Genomic DNA, 17,094 nt, shown 5'->3' with positions numbered 1-17,094 from the left:
AGGACAAATTTTCGACTGAATGCACTTTTTGTGTTTGCATGCACTAGATAATACTGAGTATTTGAGTTAGGGCAGGTCTTAATAATGAACTATGTTTCCTGGCTACAGAGCTAATTGCTATCCAGCAGGACATTGCAGATGTGAATCATCAATATGAAAAGATGGGAGGCTTGCTGAAGGACCAGGAGAATCAATTGGAAACTATGCTAGCTCAGAGACAGGAAATTCAGGAAGAGGCCAATTTGGTGAAGGAATGGTTGGAGTCGATGGATAGAAGAGCAGCATCATGGGATACATTGCCAACTGAGACTGAATCTATAAAGGAACAAGTTGAACAGCAAAAGGTATGTGTGGTATAAAACATATGTTTGTTTCAGTTAAAGATGTGAATGGAGTGCCAAACTTTGATTAAGTAATCTCTTTTTTTTAAAAAAAACCTTTTTAAAGATGAATCTCAGAACACAATTTATTGAGGTGGTAGTTTCAAAAATAGGGAATCTCATGGGTTTGTATCACTAATTTCACTTTTCCCTGTACCATTTTACTTAATTTGTTTACCCTATAAGTTTCTGACCGTGATATGATTTGATTTATTGTTGTCACATGTACCTAAGTACAGTGAAATGTTTTGTTTTATGAGCAGTACAGGCAGAGAATACCAGGCAAGGACAAAACAGAAGTTGCAGGAAAAGCTCAGGCACTGCTGAGGCATTTCTGAGGAAGGGTCACCCGACCCGAAATGTTAACTTTGATTTCTCTTCATAGGTGCTGCCAGACCTGCTGAGTTTTTCTCGCAACTTCTGTTTTGTTTCTGATTTACAGCATCTGTAGTTCTTTTGGGTTTTATAGCAAACGAGGACGTATAGATCATAGGATGCTTAGACAGAGTGAAGCATACAAGATCATAGCAGAAAAGCAGGTCAGCATTAGATTTGAAAACTGATAGCAGTGCAGGAGCTTTTGGACCTGATAAATGACAAAACCAACAGTCTATATTTGCAATGACATTAAAGGTTGAGAAAAACACAGAAGTAATGAAGAAGTGGGTAGAGTTAAATCAGATAGAGACAGAGATATCCATAGATGAAGAAAAAAAGTGGATTAAGAAAAAGAAAATGAGACAAAACAGAAAATAAGGGGAAAAATGTAAAATTTGGCATTTTAACATTTCTAGTAGTTGACTGTCTACAGGAATGAGATTGAATGTTTAAGTTGTTTTGTTTCTGGGCCAAGATTTGATTGGCTTTGCATTAACAATTGGCACATTGTTAAAGAAGTATTTACACTCTATTATCAGCCCTGACTACTTGTGGTGAGTTTAATAGACAATTACTGTCCAAAATCAGCAATTCTTAAAAGTAGGAGGAAGGTAATGGCAAAATCTTGGTTGTGCAAACCAAAGAGGGTAGTAATGTCAATCTACCAACAAGGTTTGGGGCCTACAGTACAGACGTGTCATAACATGTCTGAACAGGTTGATTAAGAATACGTATTTCTATATTTTTGGAATAATTTGCAAATCTATTAAAAAAACAGTGAGCATTGTTGCAGTTATTTTTCCATAACAATCTCGCTCAATAAATAATTGTTAGTTATCTTGGACATCCTATTTTAATGTAGTTTGATCATCTTTAAGCTGCAGTTATGTTAACTTGCTTTGGATACAATTAGTTACAATATATTGATGGTGCCGAAGGTAAAAGTATTAGGGTATTGTGACTATGTGACCATGAATAGGATGTAGATTTGCTCAATTTGCTGCAAAACAATTTTCTAATCCTTCCTTGGCAATCGCAGGGGAGAATAATAGAATAGAGGTGGTACTGGAAACAATACATTGTGGTGCCTGCCCGTGCACTGATAACCGCATTCTGTGCACCAAGTTTCACACTGAAATCTGCTGTGATCAGTGCCCCTTGTGTCATGAAGTGGTGGATGTGGTAGGATGATTGTGATCCAGCTACGAGAAAGGATGTCAACTAACTCAGCCAACAATTATTACATTCTGCCAAGAGGCTCTTAAGAGCTTAGGCTTGGCATTTAAATGCAGCCACAATCAGTGTGAAATTAATTTTGAAGTAAAATTAGAAACCTGCAACCAGAATATAGAACATCGTACAGCACAGAAACAGACTCTTCAACCCACTATGTATGTGCCAACCATGATGCCATTCTAAACTAATCCCATCTTCCCACACATGGTCCTTTTCCCTCTATTTCTTGCCTGTTCATATGTCTGTTTAAGTGCTTCTCAAATGTTACTATTGTATCTGCTTTTACCACCTCTCAGGTACCTACCGCTGGGTATAAAAACCTTGCCTCGCACAGCTCCTTTAAACTTGCCCCCTCTAATATTAAAACCCCACACTATTTGCCATTTCCATGCTGTAAAAAAGTCTCCCAACTGTCCACCCTATCCAAGCCTTTCATAATTTGATATACTGTCAACTCTCTAAAGCCTCCACATCTTTCCTCTAGTGTGGCAACCAGAACTTCATACGTTATTCCAAATGTGACCTAGTTGAAGTTTTATCCAGTTTAATTCAAACATGGACAAAAGAGCTGAATTCCAGACTTGAGATGAGAGTGACAGCTCTTGGCATTAATGATGCATTCAACTGAGTGTGGCATCAAGGAGCTGTAGGAAAGCTGGAAGCAATGGTATCAGGCGCAAACTCTCCACTCAGTGGAGTCATAGGAAGCACCTAGGAAGATAGTGATGGTCATTGGAGGTCTGTCATCTCAGCTCCAAGACATCTCTGCAGGAATTTTTCAGGATAGTGTCTTAGGCCCATGCATCTTCAGTTGTTTTATCAATGGCCTTCCCTCTACCGTAAGGTCCGAAGTGGGAATGTTCGCTGATGATTGCATAATGTTCAGTACCATTCATGACGTCTCAGATACTGACGAACTTCATATTCAAATGCAACAAGATCAGAGCGATAGCCAGGTTTGGACTGACAAGTGGCAAGTAGCATTCGTATCACACAAATGCCAGGCTATGGCCATCTCCAATAAGAGATAATCTAACCATCGTCCCTTGACTTTCAATGGTGTTACCATCACCGAATCCCCAACTTTCAACATCCCAGGGGTTACCATTGATCATAAACTCAACTGGACTCGCCACATAAACACAGTGGCTACCAGAGCAGGTCAGAAGCTAGGAATACTGCGGCAAGTGCTCACCTTTGATGCCCCAAAGCCTGTCTACCATCTACAAGGCACAAGTCAGGAGTCAGGGTGCAGCTCCAACAACACCCAGGAAGCCTTACATCATCCAAGACAAAGCAGCCGCTTGATCGGTACTATAGTCACAAGCATCCACTCCCTCCACCATCAACACTCAGTAGCAGCAGTGTCTACTATCCACAAGATGCACTGCAGACATTCATCGAAGACCCTTAAGACAGCTCCTTCCAAACCCATGACCACTTTCATTGAGGAGGAAAGGCAGCAAGTGAATGGGTACACCACCACCTGCAAGCTCCCCTTCAAGTCATTTACAATCCTGACTTGGAAATATATTGCCGTTCCTTCATTCTTGCTGTGTCAAAATCCTAAAATTTCCTCCATAACGGCATTGTGGGTCAACCCACAGCAGGTGGACTGCAATGGTTCAAGAAGGCAGCTGACCACCTCCTCAAAGGCAACTAGGGACAGGCAATAAATGCTAGCCAACTGGCAAATCCACATCTCATGAGTAAATAGAAAGAAAAGATTAGTTGCCAACTTTTATGTTCAGTGCCCCAGTCGATGAAGACAAGCATGCCATATGTCTTCTTTACCACCTCATCCACCTGTGTTGCCAGTTTCAGGGAATTATGGACTTGCACTCCTAGGTCCCTCTGTATACCAATCTTACTATTTACTGTATACTTTCCTCTTGCATTTGACCTCCCAAAATGCAACACCTCACACTGGTCCAGATTGAACTCCAAATGCTATTTCTCTACCCAACGTTCCAACTGACCTACCTATATTGTGCTTTATCCTTTGACAACCTATCTCACTATCCATAACTCCTCCAGTTTTCATGTCGTCTGAAAACTTACTAATCAGATCACCTAAATTTTCTTTCAAATTATTTGTGTGTGTTACAAACAACAAAGGTCCCTGCACTGATCGTGGCAGAACACCACTGGTCAGAGAATACCAATCAGAAAAGCACTTGTCCACAACTACCCTCCATTCTTTGTATCCTGGTAAACATTATCCTGCTCTGCCTGAGTTTGGACCAATCCAGAAGAAGTGGCTGGGCTAGAAGTGAAGCAGTGCTAGAAGTGAATGCAGTTAATGGTAGTTGTCATATAACAGTACCGTTGTAGAGTATTGTCAAGACACTATCCGATAAGTCTGCTGATATGAATCCACCTCTCAAATTGAAGAAGGTTTTTTTCAATATGATTGAATTATCCATTGCTTCATGTGGGTGAACTAGCTGTTCTTTTAGACCAAAAGAATTTATTTGGGCTTAATAATCTTGATGTCCCAAAACACGTTGCAGTCATTGTCATAAAGTACAAAATGTTAACAATCACCTTGAACACAGCCAATTCCCACATACAGCAATCCATTAATAACCAGATAATCAATTTTGCAGATAACCTGTGACCTCATGCCTCTGTTGAAAATTGACCACTGAGTCATGGCTGACCCCTGCGATGTCTTAAAATATGCCCTGCAGAGGCAATATTGAACATTTGAAATTGTTTAATAGTGAGGGAAAGTGAATATTCTTGTAGTTATTTTGACAAATTAAAATAATTCCCCACAAATATTTACAAAGGGAAATTTTGCAGGGCTATGAGGAAAGAACAGGAGGTGGATCTAATTGTTCAGCTCTTCCAAAGAGCCAGTGCAGGCAAGTTGGGACCTCCTCTGTGCTGTTAGATTCTAAGAAGCTAAGCTATGATCCTGTTCCATTCCTTGTCATGGCCTAGCCAAATTATGAGGGCATGTTATATACAATATAACGTGAATATACAAAACTGATACGTAGGCAAAAACTAGCTAGCTACGTTGTTAAGCTCATCTTACAGTTACATCAAATGAGGGAACAAAATAACAGGAAAGCTCATTGAGAAGATGGATATGAACAATACATACTCATCAATAGTTGAATAAAAAGTCTCTCCATATAGAGTCATAGAGATGTACAGCATGGAAACATACCCTTCGGTCCAACCCATCCATGCCGACCAGATATCCCAATCCAATCTAGTCCCACCTGCCAGCACCCGGCCCATATCCCTCTAAACCCTTCCTATTCATATACTCATCCAAATACCTCAATTAATATTGCTGATTCTAATGAAGACTAAAGCTCAAATCAGTTACTAGAAATACCTGGCTTATGCAAAAGCATTTTTATTTCTCGAGGTGAAAAAAGAAAACTTTTATTGAAGTGGGGCGGGGTGCAGGTCTCCATTTTTTACCTCACATGTTTGTAGAAAGTCACCTATTCTGGTGCCCCATAAAATAAAAATTACAGCATTTGTCAGGATGCCCAAAGAATCTAACAGTGGGCGATGCCTTGGTCCGTATGTTGGTAATGAGAAATGATCACCAAGATTCTCCAGAATACCACAAACATTTTCACTTTGTTCTTAACTGTTAAAGCTGAAAATGTGTTGCTGGAAAAGTGCAGCAGGTCAGGCAGCATCCAAGGAGCAGGAGAATCGACGTTTCGGGCATGAGCCCTTCTTCAGGAATGAGGAGAGTGTGCCAAGCAGGCTAAGATAAAAGGTAGGGAGGAGGGACTTGGGGGAGGGGCGTTGGAAATGCGCTAGGTATTTCCAAGTCCCTCCTCCCTACCTTTTATCTTAGCCTGCTTGGCACACTCTCCTCATTCCTGAAGAAGGGCTCATGCCCGAAACGTCGATTCTCCTGCTCCTTGGATGCTGCCTGACCTGCTGCGCTTTTCCAGCAACACATTTTCAGCTCTGATCTCCAGCATCTGCAGTCCTCACTTTCTCCTCTTAACTGTTAAACACTGCCTCCTATGAAAATGGTTTGGCTCCCTATTCACTGAGTGTTACTGCTGTGATTAAAATATTTTAAGTACTTGTTTTAAAATATTTAGGATAAAATAAGAATGTTTAAAAATAGTAGAAATGTATAGCTCTAATTAGTTTGGCTCCTGCAAAAAAAGAAATTCAGTTGTTTGCTATAAATATTCCATTGAATAATTTTGTGCCTCGTGTTTTTAGTATGAGGAATTTTAGAGTAATATGCTTCATTAAATGAAATGTATATTTGATAAACAATGTACTTGCACCTTGTTATCTATCTGATCTTAACCAAATTAAGTAGTTTTTTGATTCATGTGCTTTTCAGTTGTGTTTAAATGGCAGATTGGAAACAAAGCCATCTTGACCTTGTTTAAATCTTAGCAATTCTGTTTTGCTGCAGATATTTGAAGCTGAATTGAACCAAAACACTGGCAAGGTTGGACAGGTGAAAGAAAGGTTGGCATTATTGCTGGAGGAGAACACTGACGCTCCAGAAGCTGGGAAATGGAGGCAGATGCTGGATTATATAAGTAATGTGTCAATTTGCTTTTTAGATAACAATATAGAAGTTTTACTGTAATGTTAATTATTCAATGTGTTAAATAGCTAAGCTGTCATGCATTCTCTCTTAGTTAAAGCCATTAGAATTATTTTGCTTGAGCTGAGATGGTATGGTGGATTAAATACTGTGCGCTTTTACCTTTGGAACCATCTGGGACATAACAACATAAGAACAGGAATAGGTTCCACACTTTGAGCCTGTTTCACCTTTAAGTTCAATCATGAGTCATCTGCACCTAATCGTAATTTACTCAACTTTGATTCACAAGCTTTAAACTCCACTAAATGTTGGTTGACCCCAGTCTTGCAAGTTAGATTGACCTCCCAGTTTCCAAAGCACTTTGGCAGAAGGAGTTTCAGATTTCTAGTAGTGTCAAAAATTCCTTCCAGATTTCACTCCTAAGTGGTCTAGCTCTAATTTTAAGATTCAGAGCACTTAATCTTTCACAATAGCAAGAGTATTCTGTGGATGCTAGAAAATGGTTTGTTGGAGCGAATGGACACTTTCTTAGTTTGCAGCTAGGTTTTTGTTTTGTTGCAGACTTTGGATGCACAGAACTGAAAATTGTTCCTTACTCAAGAACTTAACTGTTCAAACTGAGGCAACGAACTTTGTGCTGGAAACTTACTTTTGTTGTGCTTTGCCAAAATATAGCAGAAAAGCAAATGTTTCAAATCTGAAATAAAAACAGAAAATTCTAGAAGTGCAATAGAAAGTTGGCCGAGAAGTCAACCTTCAAAACCTTTGGAAAATTCCTCCAATAACTCGTGGGCTGAGTATCAATGTAAACCACCGGTGTAGTGGGGGAGGGGGGGGCACCATTTTGAATTGTGATCTGCATCCAATGCAGAGCATGGGTATATCTTAAACTCCTGCACATTTTCACAACACAATTCGTATCACCTACTTGAACACTTGTGCCCAAGTACAAGGTACCAGGAAGTAAAACATGAATATTAGGTGAATATTGAGCTAACTACTATTTCAAGGACAGCCTGAATGGCTGAAAAAAAGGGGTCCACATGTATACTGAGTATGTACAAAATCCAGTTTTAGAAAAAATGGGATCTTGTACCCTGGATTGACTTGCTAGCTGTGATTTATGGGACATGAGACTGGCAGCATCTGTGGAGAGAAAACCAGAGTTGGAACTGCTGAAAGGGGATTGACCTGAAACATTAACTCTGTTTCTGCTTTTCTCAGAGGCTGCCCTTAACTTTGATATTTTGTAAATGATTTGAATTTATATTGTGCCTTTTACAATCTCTTGACATTCCAAAGTCCTTCACAGTCTGAGTTATAACTGCATTATTTTAAGAATTAACATATGAACAGAAGTAAAAAGTAAGGTTCATCTGCTTACTAGTTAGTTACCACAATATCAGTTAACTCCCATGATCTTGTAAACCTAATCTGGCATGAAAGCACAATTTTATATTGCTGAAATGCACAAACTTCACTGTACTATGAAACAAACCTTTTGGGAAAGTGCTGACCCTTTTGTTTAATGCACAAACAGACCTGTGTATTCTTAATTTAAATGCAGCCATCATGGGGCTGCTTTCTTGTGACCTCTTCATCATTCCTCTTATAATATTTTAAGATTTACTCTGCAGTAAATAGCTTCCTTGTCTCTTTTGTCAAGATGACGAGTTGCATACACAGACGTTCTCAGTGAAACACCAGTGCTTAACCAAATGTAACTGCTGCAAAAAGAATAAAGGCTTTAGCACAAATAAATAGACAAAACATAAATAGGAATTGTAAGAAAGTTTAATTCAATAGAAATGCTCTTATGAAAAGGGTATTTTTCTCTGTTGTACAGTGAATGGTTAGTTTTGAATGCCTGACATACCTGCCATTTGCATCTGTATCTCTTTTGAGCTGCTTCCTTTATGCAATTTTGTTTGTGTTCAACAGTTACTGCAAAGTCCTTTTCCCAAGTGGATCTCCATTTACTTCACCTTATTCTGCTACATTGATTAGATTACTTACTTACAGTGTGGAAACAGGCCCTTTGGCCCAACAAGTCCACATCGACCCTCCGAAGAGCAACCCATTCCCCTACATTTACCCCTTCACCTAACACTACGGACAATTTGGCATGGCCAATTCACCTAACCTGCACATTTTTGGACTGTGGGAGGAAACCGGAGCACCCGGATGAAACCCACGCAGACACAGGGACAATGTGCAAACTCCACACAGACAGTTGCCTGAGGTGGGAAGTGATCCCGGGTCTCTGGCGCTGTAAGGCAGCAGTGCTAACCACTGTGCCACTATAGTTCAACTTGTAATCTACTGTAGAAGTGGCTGCTGTAAAATTAATGTTGGAGCCAATGAACTCTCTCTCATTGTTTCTTCCATGATTTCTTCACTTGCCTCTTTCCCCTTCAACCTATCTCTTTATCTAACTTTTTCTTTTCTCCTGTCTCTCTCCCTCCCACTTTACCCCCATTTTTCAACTTGCTCCCATTTTACCCACCAGCTCCACACCATTTCAGGCCCTTGATACCCCTCTCATTTTCACCATCACAATTCCAGCCCATCTCTCTCTCCATCTCACATTTTCCCCTTGCCCCGACTTCCCTGTCTTCACCACATATTGTCAGCAAATGTCTTTTTTGCAGTCTTAGCAGAAAAGATAAATCTGATGTAAAGAAAATTAAGATATTTATCTGGAACTGCAAAATGCACCACAACAGATCTCAAATCAAGTGATGAAAGTTGAGCATGTGGTGAACACTGACCTGCGGTCATTTCTCTTTTTTTCTTTAAAGGCTATCAAAACCATTACATAATTTAATGCAATAGGACATTTTCATTTCTTATGATATTGCACTCCATACATTTCATTATTTAATTTATTTCCATTGTGAAAAATGTTAAGTGATATATATTTTTGTTTCTTGTGTTCTGGCAAAACTTCAAAACAAACCTCAAGTTGCTCTGTAAGTTGACTGCTACTCACTTTTTAAAAAAAAATCCTTTATTTAATCAAGACTAGATTGAAATCCAATCTCCTCCTCCTCCTCCTGAAAAAAGCTCTCATGCTACTTTTGTTCCCAGATATTATGCTTGAAGCTTGTTTATTTAACAGAATTGCATTGGCAATGATACATGAGTTTGACAAAAGATGATTAAGAATTCAGTGTTAAGACATTCAGTTTTATGACCATCATCTGGATAAACTGAGAAGTCAGTGTTGCATTTCATGGTTCCTTCACACAAACTTGGCAAACTCACATCCAGCACTAGTAAACTATAATTCATTTGAACACTGTAAAGGATATACTTTTGATACACACTATCTATTATATATACAAATATATCTACACAAAGAAACATGTATATTGCAGCAAACAGGTTCACTTAGCATTCAGCTTTACAATGTTATTCTCAGCTGCACAAGCATCCTTAACTATTCCCTGGTGACAAGCTGTTTTGTATCCTGGTTCTCTGAACATTTACATAATGCATTGAGTATAGGAGTTGGGAGGTCATGTTGCGGCTGAACAGGACATTGGTTGGGCCACTTTTGGAATACTGCGTTCAGTTCTGGTCTCCCTTCCACAACATCTTTCATGTGAAACTTGAAAGGGTGGAGAAAAGATTTACACAGATGTGGGCATGGAAAGGGTGAATAGCCTAGGCCTTTTTCCCAGGATAGGGGAGTCCAGAACTAGAGGGCATAGGTTGAAGGTGAGAGGGAAAAGATATAAAAGGGACCTAAGGGATAACTTTTTCATGTGGAGGATGGTGTGGGTATGGAATGAGCTGCCAGAGGAAGTGGTGGAGGCTGGTACAGTTATAACATTTAAAAGGCATCTAGATGGGTATCTGAAAGGGAAGCGATATGGGCCAAATGCTGGCAAATGGGACTAGATTAATTAAGATATCTGGTTGTCATGGACAAGTTGGACCAAAGGTCTGCTTCCATGCTGTACAACTCTATGACTCTGTATTCTCTTAAAGGGATATTACAACAGTCAGAATTTCAAGACTGACAGAGAAACTAACATATGAAAGGAAAGCCTTCAGTTAAAAATAAGCCTCTGAGTGGTCTCTTTCAGTGTTGCTAATTCTACAGACTGTTAGCATTAGGCTCAGGCTTGGAGGGCCAAAGGCCCTGTAAATTTTCTTTGTTCTTTCTTTGTTAAGTTAGTCATGTTTCCCCAGTGCTTGGTGAGATGAAATTATTGATTGAGTCAACTTCTTTTAAAATGGTTAAAAATCACACAATACCAGGTTACAGTCCAACAGGTTTATAACCTGGTGTTGTGTGACTTTTAAATTTGTCCACCACCAGTCGAACACTGGCCTTTCCCAAGTCTTTTAAAATGATGAGGGGGAGGAGGCCCCATTTTATGGATTAAATCCTTTAGTGCGCCTTTCACTGCTGCTGCATTAAAACACAAATATTTTCTGGTGTTTGTATTTCTCTTTTTTTAACGCAAACTCGCCAATTGAATTTGTAGTAAATATTCATTAAATAAAGAGTAAGCTCAAACTGACAGCAGCAGTTTCAGTGTCTTTGAATGTTTTGTTTCCCCTCTTATTTCTAGTGCTGAAGCTGATAGATGGATGTGATTTAAATTATAAATGTTTTCTTTGGAGCAGGATTCATTTTCTGCTGAAAGCAGCTCAGCTGAAAATGAGCTTGGCACAATACTTGTTACTTGCTGATGAATTAACATGGTGAGCCATGCTAGAATATAGAATCTAATTCTGATCTGTGCATCCATTGTCAGCACCAGACATCAGGAAATATGCCAAAAAGCAACTCAGCATTGTAAGAAGACAGTGACCATTGTTGGATATTCTGTGCTAATGTTCCGGTTGGAGAGAAGTCTGAGTGTGCATAATGTCAATATCTTATTCAACAATTGAAGGGAAATTACTCACATTATTTAAACAATTTTTTTTGTTAGATTATAAAGTATAAGAGCAGGAGTATGCCATTCAGCCCGTTGATTCTACCATGCTATTCAATGAGATCGTGTCTGATCTGTTAATTCTCAACTCCACTTTTCTGCCTTTTCAACAAACAACTCTTATTTCTCTTCCCGATTAAATATCTGTCTATCTCAGCCTTGAATATGCTTAACAACCCAGCCTTGACAACAGTCTGTGGTAAAGAATTCCACAAATTTACTACCCTCTAAGAGAAGGAATTCCTCCTCAGCTCAGTCTTAAATTAGCATTCCTTTATTCTGAGACTATGCTGTCTGGTCCTGAACTCTCCCATGACTGGGATCATCCTCTCAGCATTTACCCTGCCGAGCCCCTTAAGAATCCTATATGTTTCAATGAGATCATGTCTCATTTTTCTAAACTCCAGTAAGTAGAGACCCAACTTGTCCATTCAAACTGGGGATCATCCCAATCTTCTCTGAATGGCCTCCAATGAACTAATATCTTTCCTTAAATAAATGGAGCAAAACTGCTCACAGCACTCCTACTATTATACTCCAAACCCCTTGAAACAAAAGCCAATATTCCATTAGATTTCCTGATTACCTGCTGTCCCTGTGTGCTAGTTTTATGTGCATCATGCACAAATCCAAGTCCTTTTTGTATCACAGTTTTTTTTTCCTATTTTTCTTCATTTATATTGCATTCTATTCTTTTATTCTCTCTTCCAGAATGAATAAGTTTATATTTTCCCATATTATTGTCCATTTGCCAACTTTTAGCCCACGTAACCTATCAATATCTCTCTGTTGACTGTTTGCATCCACTTCACAACTTGCCTTTATACCTATTTTTGTGTCATCTACAAATTTGGCTACAATACATTCACTTTCTTTCTCCAAATCATGAATATATTGTAAGCAGTGCAGTTCCAGCACTGATCCCTTTAGAACCCCACTGGTGGGAGGTTCCCAATCTGAAAAAAACACCTTATCCCCACTCCTTGTTTCCTGTCCATTAGTCAGTTCTCTTTCCATGCCAATGTGAGCTGTAATAATATAATTTTTTTTGAGGCATTTTGTCGAATGCCCTTTGGAAGTCCAAATAAACACATCTACTGGTTCCTCCCAATGAACTCTGGTTGAGACTTGCTCAAAATATCTCTGATAAATTAGTTAAATTGGGTGAATGAATACTTGTTGGGATCAGGGCTGTAATAGTGTTGGATATCAGTCCCCTGGCACTCATTGCTGTCCTCTTTTTAAGGTCACAGCTGTTTGGCCTCCTTGTAAGTACAGACCAACTTTCTACATTTACCATCATAGATGATGTTTTGGTGCCTCAATTTTCCTGTTTCCATATATTGTCATTAGTGATCTAATATGGGAAACGGTGGACACCGTCGGTGGCATCTCCTGTCAAGTTGATTGGCAATATCATTGCTCAGTCCAGTTCCCAACAATTACGTTCAAAGATTATTGAGAAAAATTATTGGATTCATCTGTGAGTTGCTGACTATGCCTGTTATGCAATATTGGGTTTTCTGAAGACATTAAAGAATAGCACTGTGGATGGGTCTTCACCACATGGTCTGCAGCGCAAAATCCTCAGCAACACCTTCTTAATTACACTTCGGAACAGGTTAAATGCTGTCCTCACCAATGATGCCCATCTCTCAAGTGAACAGTGTAAAGAAATTAGGAAAATATACAATGGTTGTAATTATTTCTACATTCTCTTGCCACCACATCATTATTGAGCCCCTTTTCACAGTCTATTGTATTGGATCCTAGTTTTTGAAAAATTTGTGCGTAGGGTGTGGACTTCACTGGATAGGCCTATGTTTATTTCGCATCCCGAACTGCCCAGACAGCAGTTAAGACTTAATCACATTGACATGAGTCTGAAGTCATATGTGGGCATGAATGACAGATTTTCTTCTCTAAAGGACAATAGTGAATCCAGATGGGATTTTATGCCAGTTGGCAGTGATTACATGGTGAGCTTCTTATTCCAGATTTTCATTGCATTGGACTTTTGACATCTGCTTTGGTGGGATGTGCACAGAACATTAGCTTGGATTGATATTGCAGTGATATTCCCACTAACCCCAATATCTTCCCCCAGTTATTCCACCCTTTTCCAGGTTGAAGCTGTTCCCTTCCAAGCTGTATGTACTTTCCATCTGACATCATCTTTTTCTGTGCCACTTGTTCTATGCTCTCATTTGTTTGAATTCTCTTTTTCTCTCTGCCTACAAGCTCGATCTCCTCATCTCTCCCCAGAGTGTGTCTTTCCTCTGTGCATACATACCCTGCCCATTTTCTCATTCTTTGTTCTCTCTTTCTTCTTGAGCTCTCTGCACATGCTTTGTCTCATCTTGCTTTATCCTTCTTTTTAGCTCTGTATACTTTATCTCTCTCAGCACTTCCTGTGCTCACTCTATATGATCTAATTCACTGTGCTCACTCACAAACCTCTGTTTCACCCAGTCTACTCTATCTCATTGTGCCTATTCTGGTCCTGTGCTGTGCTGACTGTGCATGCTGTATCTGACTCTGTACATAGTCTATCCTGCTTTCTTTTTACATTTGGTCAATTGGCTGACAAGTGGCAGATAAGAGATTAATTTGGAAAGTGCTAGGTATTGCATTTTGTAAAACAACAAGAGCAGGACTAATACAATTAAAAGTAGGGCCTTGAGTAGTGTTTTAGAACAGGGAAACCTCTGAGTTCAAATGCATAGTTCTTTGAAGTTTGCATCACATGTAGATAGGATAGTTAAGAAGACACTTAGCATCCTTACCTTCATTGCTCAGACCTTTGATTTAGGAGTTGGGATGTTATGTTGAAATTATACAGGACATTAGTGGGGCACCTTCTGGAGTACCGTGTCCAGTTTTGATCACCTGTTATAGGAAAGATATTATTACACTGAAGAGGATTCAGAAGAGATTTACCAGTATGTTACCAGAGGGCTTGCGTTATAGGAGAGGCTAGATAGGCTGGGACTTCTTTCACTGGAGTGTCAGAGGTTGAGGGGTGACCTTATAGAGGTTTGTAAAATCATGAGGTTTTTAGATAAGATGTCTGGCAAGTGTCTTTTCCTTAAGGTGGGGATTTCAATACTCGAAGGCATATCTTTAAGGTAAGAAGAGAAAGATTAAGAAAAGACATGAGGGGCATTTTTTTTAACCCAAGAGAATGATTCATGTGTGGAATTAACTTCTAGAGGAAGTGGTGGATGCAGGTATGGTTACAACATTAAAAAGATACTTAGATAAATACATGGATAAGAAATGTTTGAGGAATATGGGCCAAATGCAGGAAGGTGGGACTAGTTTAGTTTGGGATTATGATTGGCATGGACTGGTTGGACTGGAGGGTCTGTTTCTGTGATGTAAGTCTCTTATGACTCTTTATGCTCGAACTTACCTGTTGCTCATTTTGTATTCACTTTCTTGCATATTGTCTCCAGGTCCCATTCTGTCAGTCTTCAGCTGTGCTTTCCCACTTGCTGTTTTATCACGCACTCTATGTGTGACACGGAAGTGGACTATGTCGATGAATAGTTTCATCCAACTAGACCAAGATCCGTTAACCATGAACTAATCTCATCATGACAGAAAAGCTTTCACTTTTGAGTTGTAAACATTTGGTTGTTAAGGAAAGTTTCTCCAGAAAAAAAAGGATGCATTTTCAATATTGTCTTTCAGATTCAAAATGTCAACAAATCAGCCAGTCAGCAGCAGACCGGCAGCAGAAGTTGGAGGAGTCATCCAGTTTCCTTACTCAGTTTGAGATGGCAGAGGTGCAGCTCAGCCAGTGGCTTATTGAGAAGGAACTAATGATGAATGTGCTTGGACCACTTTCCATTGATCCACATATGTTGAATAATCAGAAACAACAAGTCCAGGTAAGGAGGAAGTAATTTTGAGTGAACATTTCAACTGAAACCAACAGTGTTGAGGAGATTTTAGTTTTTTGTGGTGGAGTGCAGGTATCTGGAATGAACTGCCATGGAGCAGTTCAAAAGAGAATTGGACAAGGTGGAGATGAGGAAAATTCTCCAGACTCCAGGGAAAGACCAGAGCAGTGGAAGTTTTAGATAGTTTTTCAAAAAGGTTAGCACAGGCATGATGGACCAAGCAACCACATTTTGAGCTGATGGTCATTTGAAAGGTTATTTTTTTAAACCTGATCCAAATATCAGGTGTGCAATTGAAAGCACATGAAATTAGCTTTTCATATTCAAAGGTGATTGCAAATGTCATATATCACCAGCAAACATCTCATTTCAGAACTCGTGATGGAAGGAATATCATTGATGAACCCATGGGAGTAGTTGTGGTGAACACCATAGATCTGGGAGACAGGGATTGCAGAGATAGGGCAAGATGGACAGGCATGGGAGAAAGTTTATGGAATGCAATCAGAATATTATCACAACTTAACTGGAAAAAGTACAACAATAATTGTGCCCCACTGATTCACAGCTGTTACAAAATGTATAAAGTCCCATTAGGCTACCAAGATCAACATTTCATCTGACTGCTACTCAGGACAAAAGCAATTCACACCAGGTTTTTACATGAACAGAAAATAAATGTTTATTGTAAGGGCACTTAATTTTAACAAACTGCAGAGAAAAGAAAAAGGAAGTTTCCTAAGTTACTGCTATGTGACTTAAAGCCAACCTCCTTAGAAGCCCCAAAATATCCATAAACTCGGTCACAATTAAGACAGATAAAAGATAGACGGTTTGATACATATTAAGGAATGAAAAGAAAATATGCAAGTAATAAAATTCCAAAGATCAAAAGCCCAGGCTCAGGTGTGGGATAAATTTCAGTTCCTTTAGACTTTAGCAATGATGACATGATGTCTATAAAGTGATGGTTGTTCCTCACTTCATTAGTTGATCCAATGGATGTAGATCTTTTCTTGTTAGAATTCCTTTTATTTAAACATTCTTAGTTTTTCCTAACATGGAGAGAGAGGGAGGAAGATGCCTTTGGCTGAAGACTGGATGCCCTCGGTTGCCCTTGCACATACAATTCAGTAACAAACTGCAACTCAACAAATCAGAGACCTGTCGTCAGGCAGAATTTCCTGAACACACAGATGCTTGGCATCTGCGTCAAATATCTCCTTTATTGCTTTGAAAGAAACAGTCTTCTGCACAGCTAAAAAAAAAATGCTCACCTCTTGAATTTTCCAAATTGCAAAGCTTTTCTGGCATTTCAGTGATATAGTAGCCTAAGTTCCAAATCTGTTTATAATCTTGAAAAGAACAAAGATGTAACCTCTCACCTGGATTGTTATTGAACATAATTTAACAACAAACCATATGCCTTGTCAAAAAGGTTGGTTGCAGAGGATACCTTCAGGAGATAAGAAAGAGACGGAGAAGCAGTGTAATAAAAGCAGCAAATTTCAAAGCTCTGTAGTTCAGCTGAATGCCTGTTTCTATACAAAACATCAATATAAAAATAAATGTCAATCTTTGTGTTTTTATTTCATTGTGATGAGTGGGTGCAGAATGTATTCCACCTGACCGAGATTTTCTGTGAACCATTTTTGAATTTTAGAAGCGCTTGAATC

The 17,094-nt window shown here is 39.2% G+C and overlaps 1 protein-coding gene across 20 annotated transcripts in view; it reads left to right on the top strand.

The window, feature by feature from the left end:
* The window catches only part of dst (dystonin), a 617,802-nt gene that overhangs the window by 429,645 nt on the left and 171,063 nt on the right, over positions 1-17,094 (top strand). For all 20 annotated transcript variants that reach the window (XM_087979186.1, XM_087979173.1, XM_087979215.1 and 17 more), the window contains 3 exons: positions 109-344; positions 6,415-6,544; positions 15,207-15,406. In XM_087979186.1, the coding sequence (XP_087835312.1) occupies positions 109-344; positions 6,415-6,544; positions 15,207-15,406 (566 nt within the window). The remainder of the gene's footprint in view (positions 1-108; positions 345-6,414; positions 6,545-15,206; positions 15,407-17,094) is intronic.

Source organism: Chiloscyllium plagiosum, unplaced genomic scaffold, assembly GCF_037043375.1.
Source record: "Chiloscyllium plagiosum isolate Xiang-an unplaced genomic scaffold, Cpla_swu_hap1 HiC_scaffold_3, whole genome shotgun sequence".
Classification (NCBI taxonomy): Eukaryota; Metazoa; Chordata; class Chondrichthyes; order Orectolobiformes; family Hemiscylliidae; genus Chiloscyllium; species Chiloscyllium plagiosum.
Note: the sequence above shows the minus strand (reverse complement) of the source record. Positions and strands in the feature narration are given on the sequence as shown.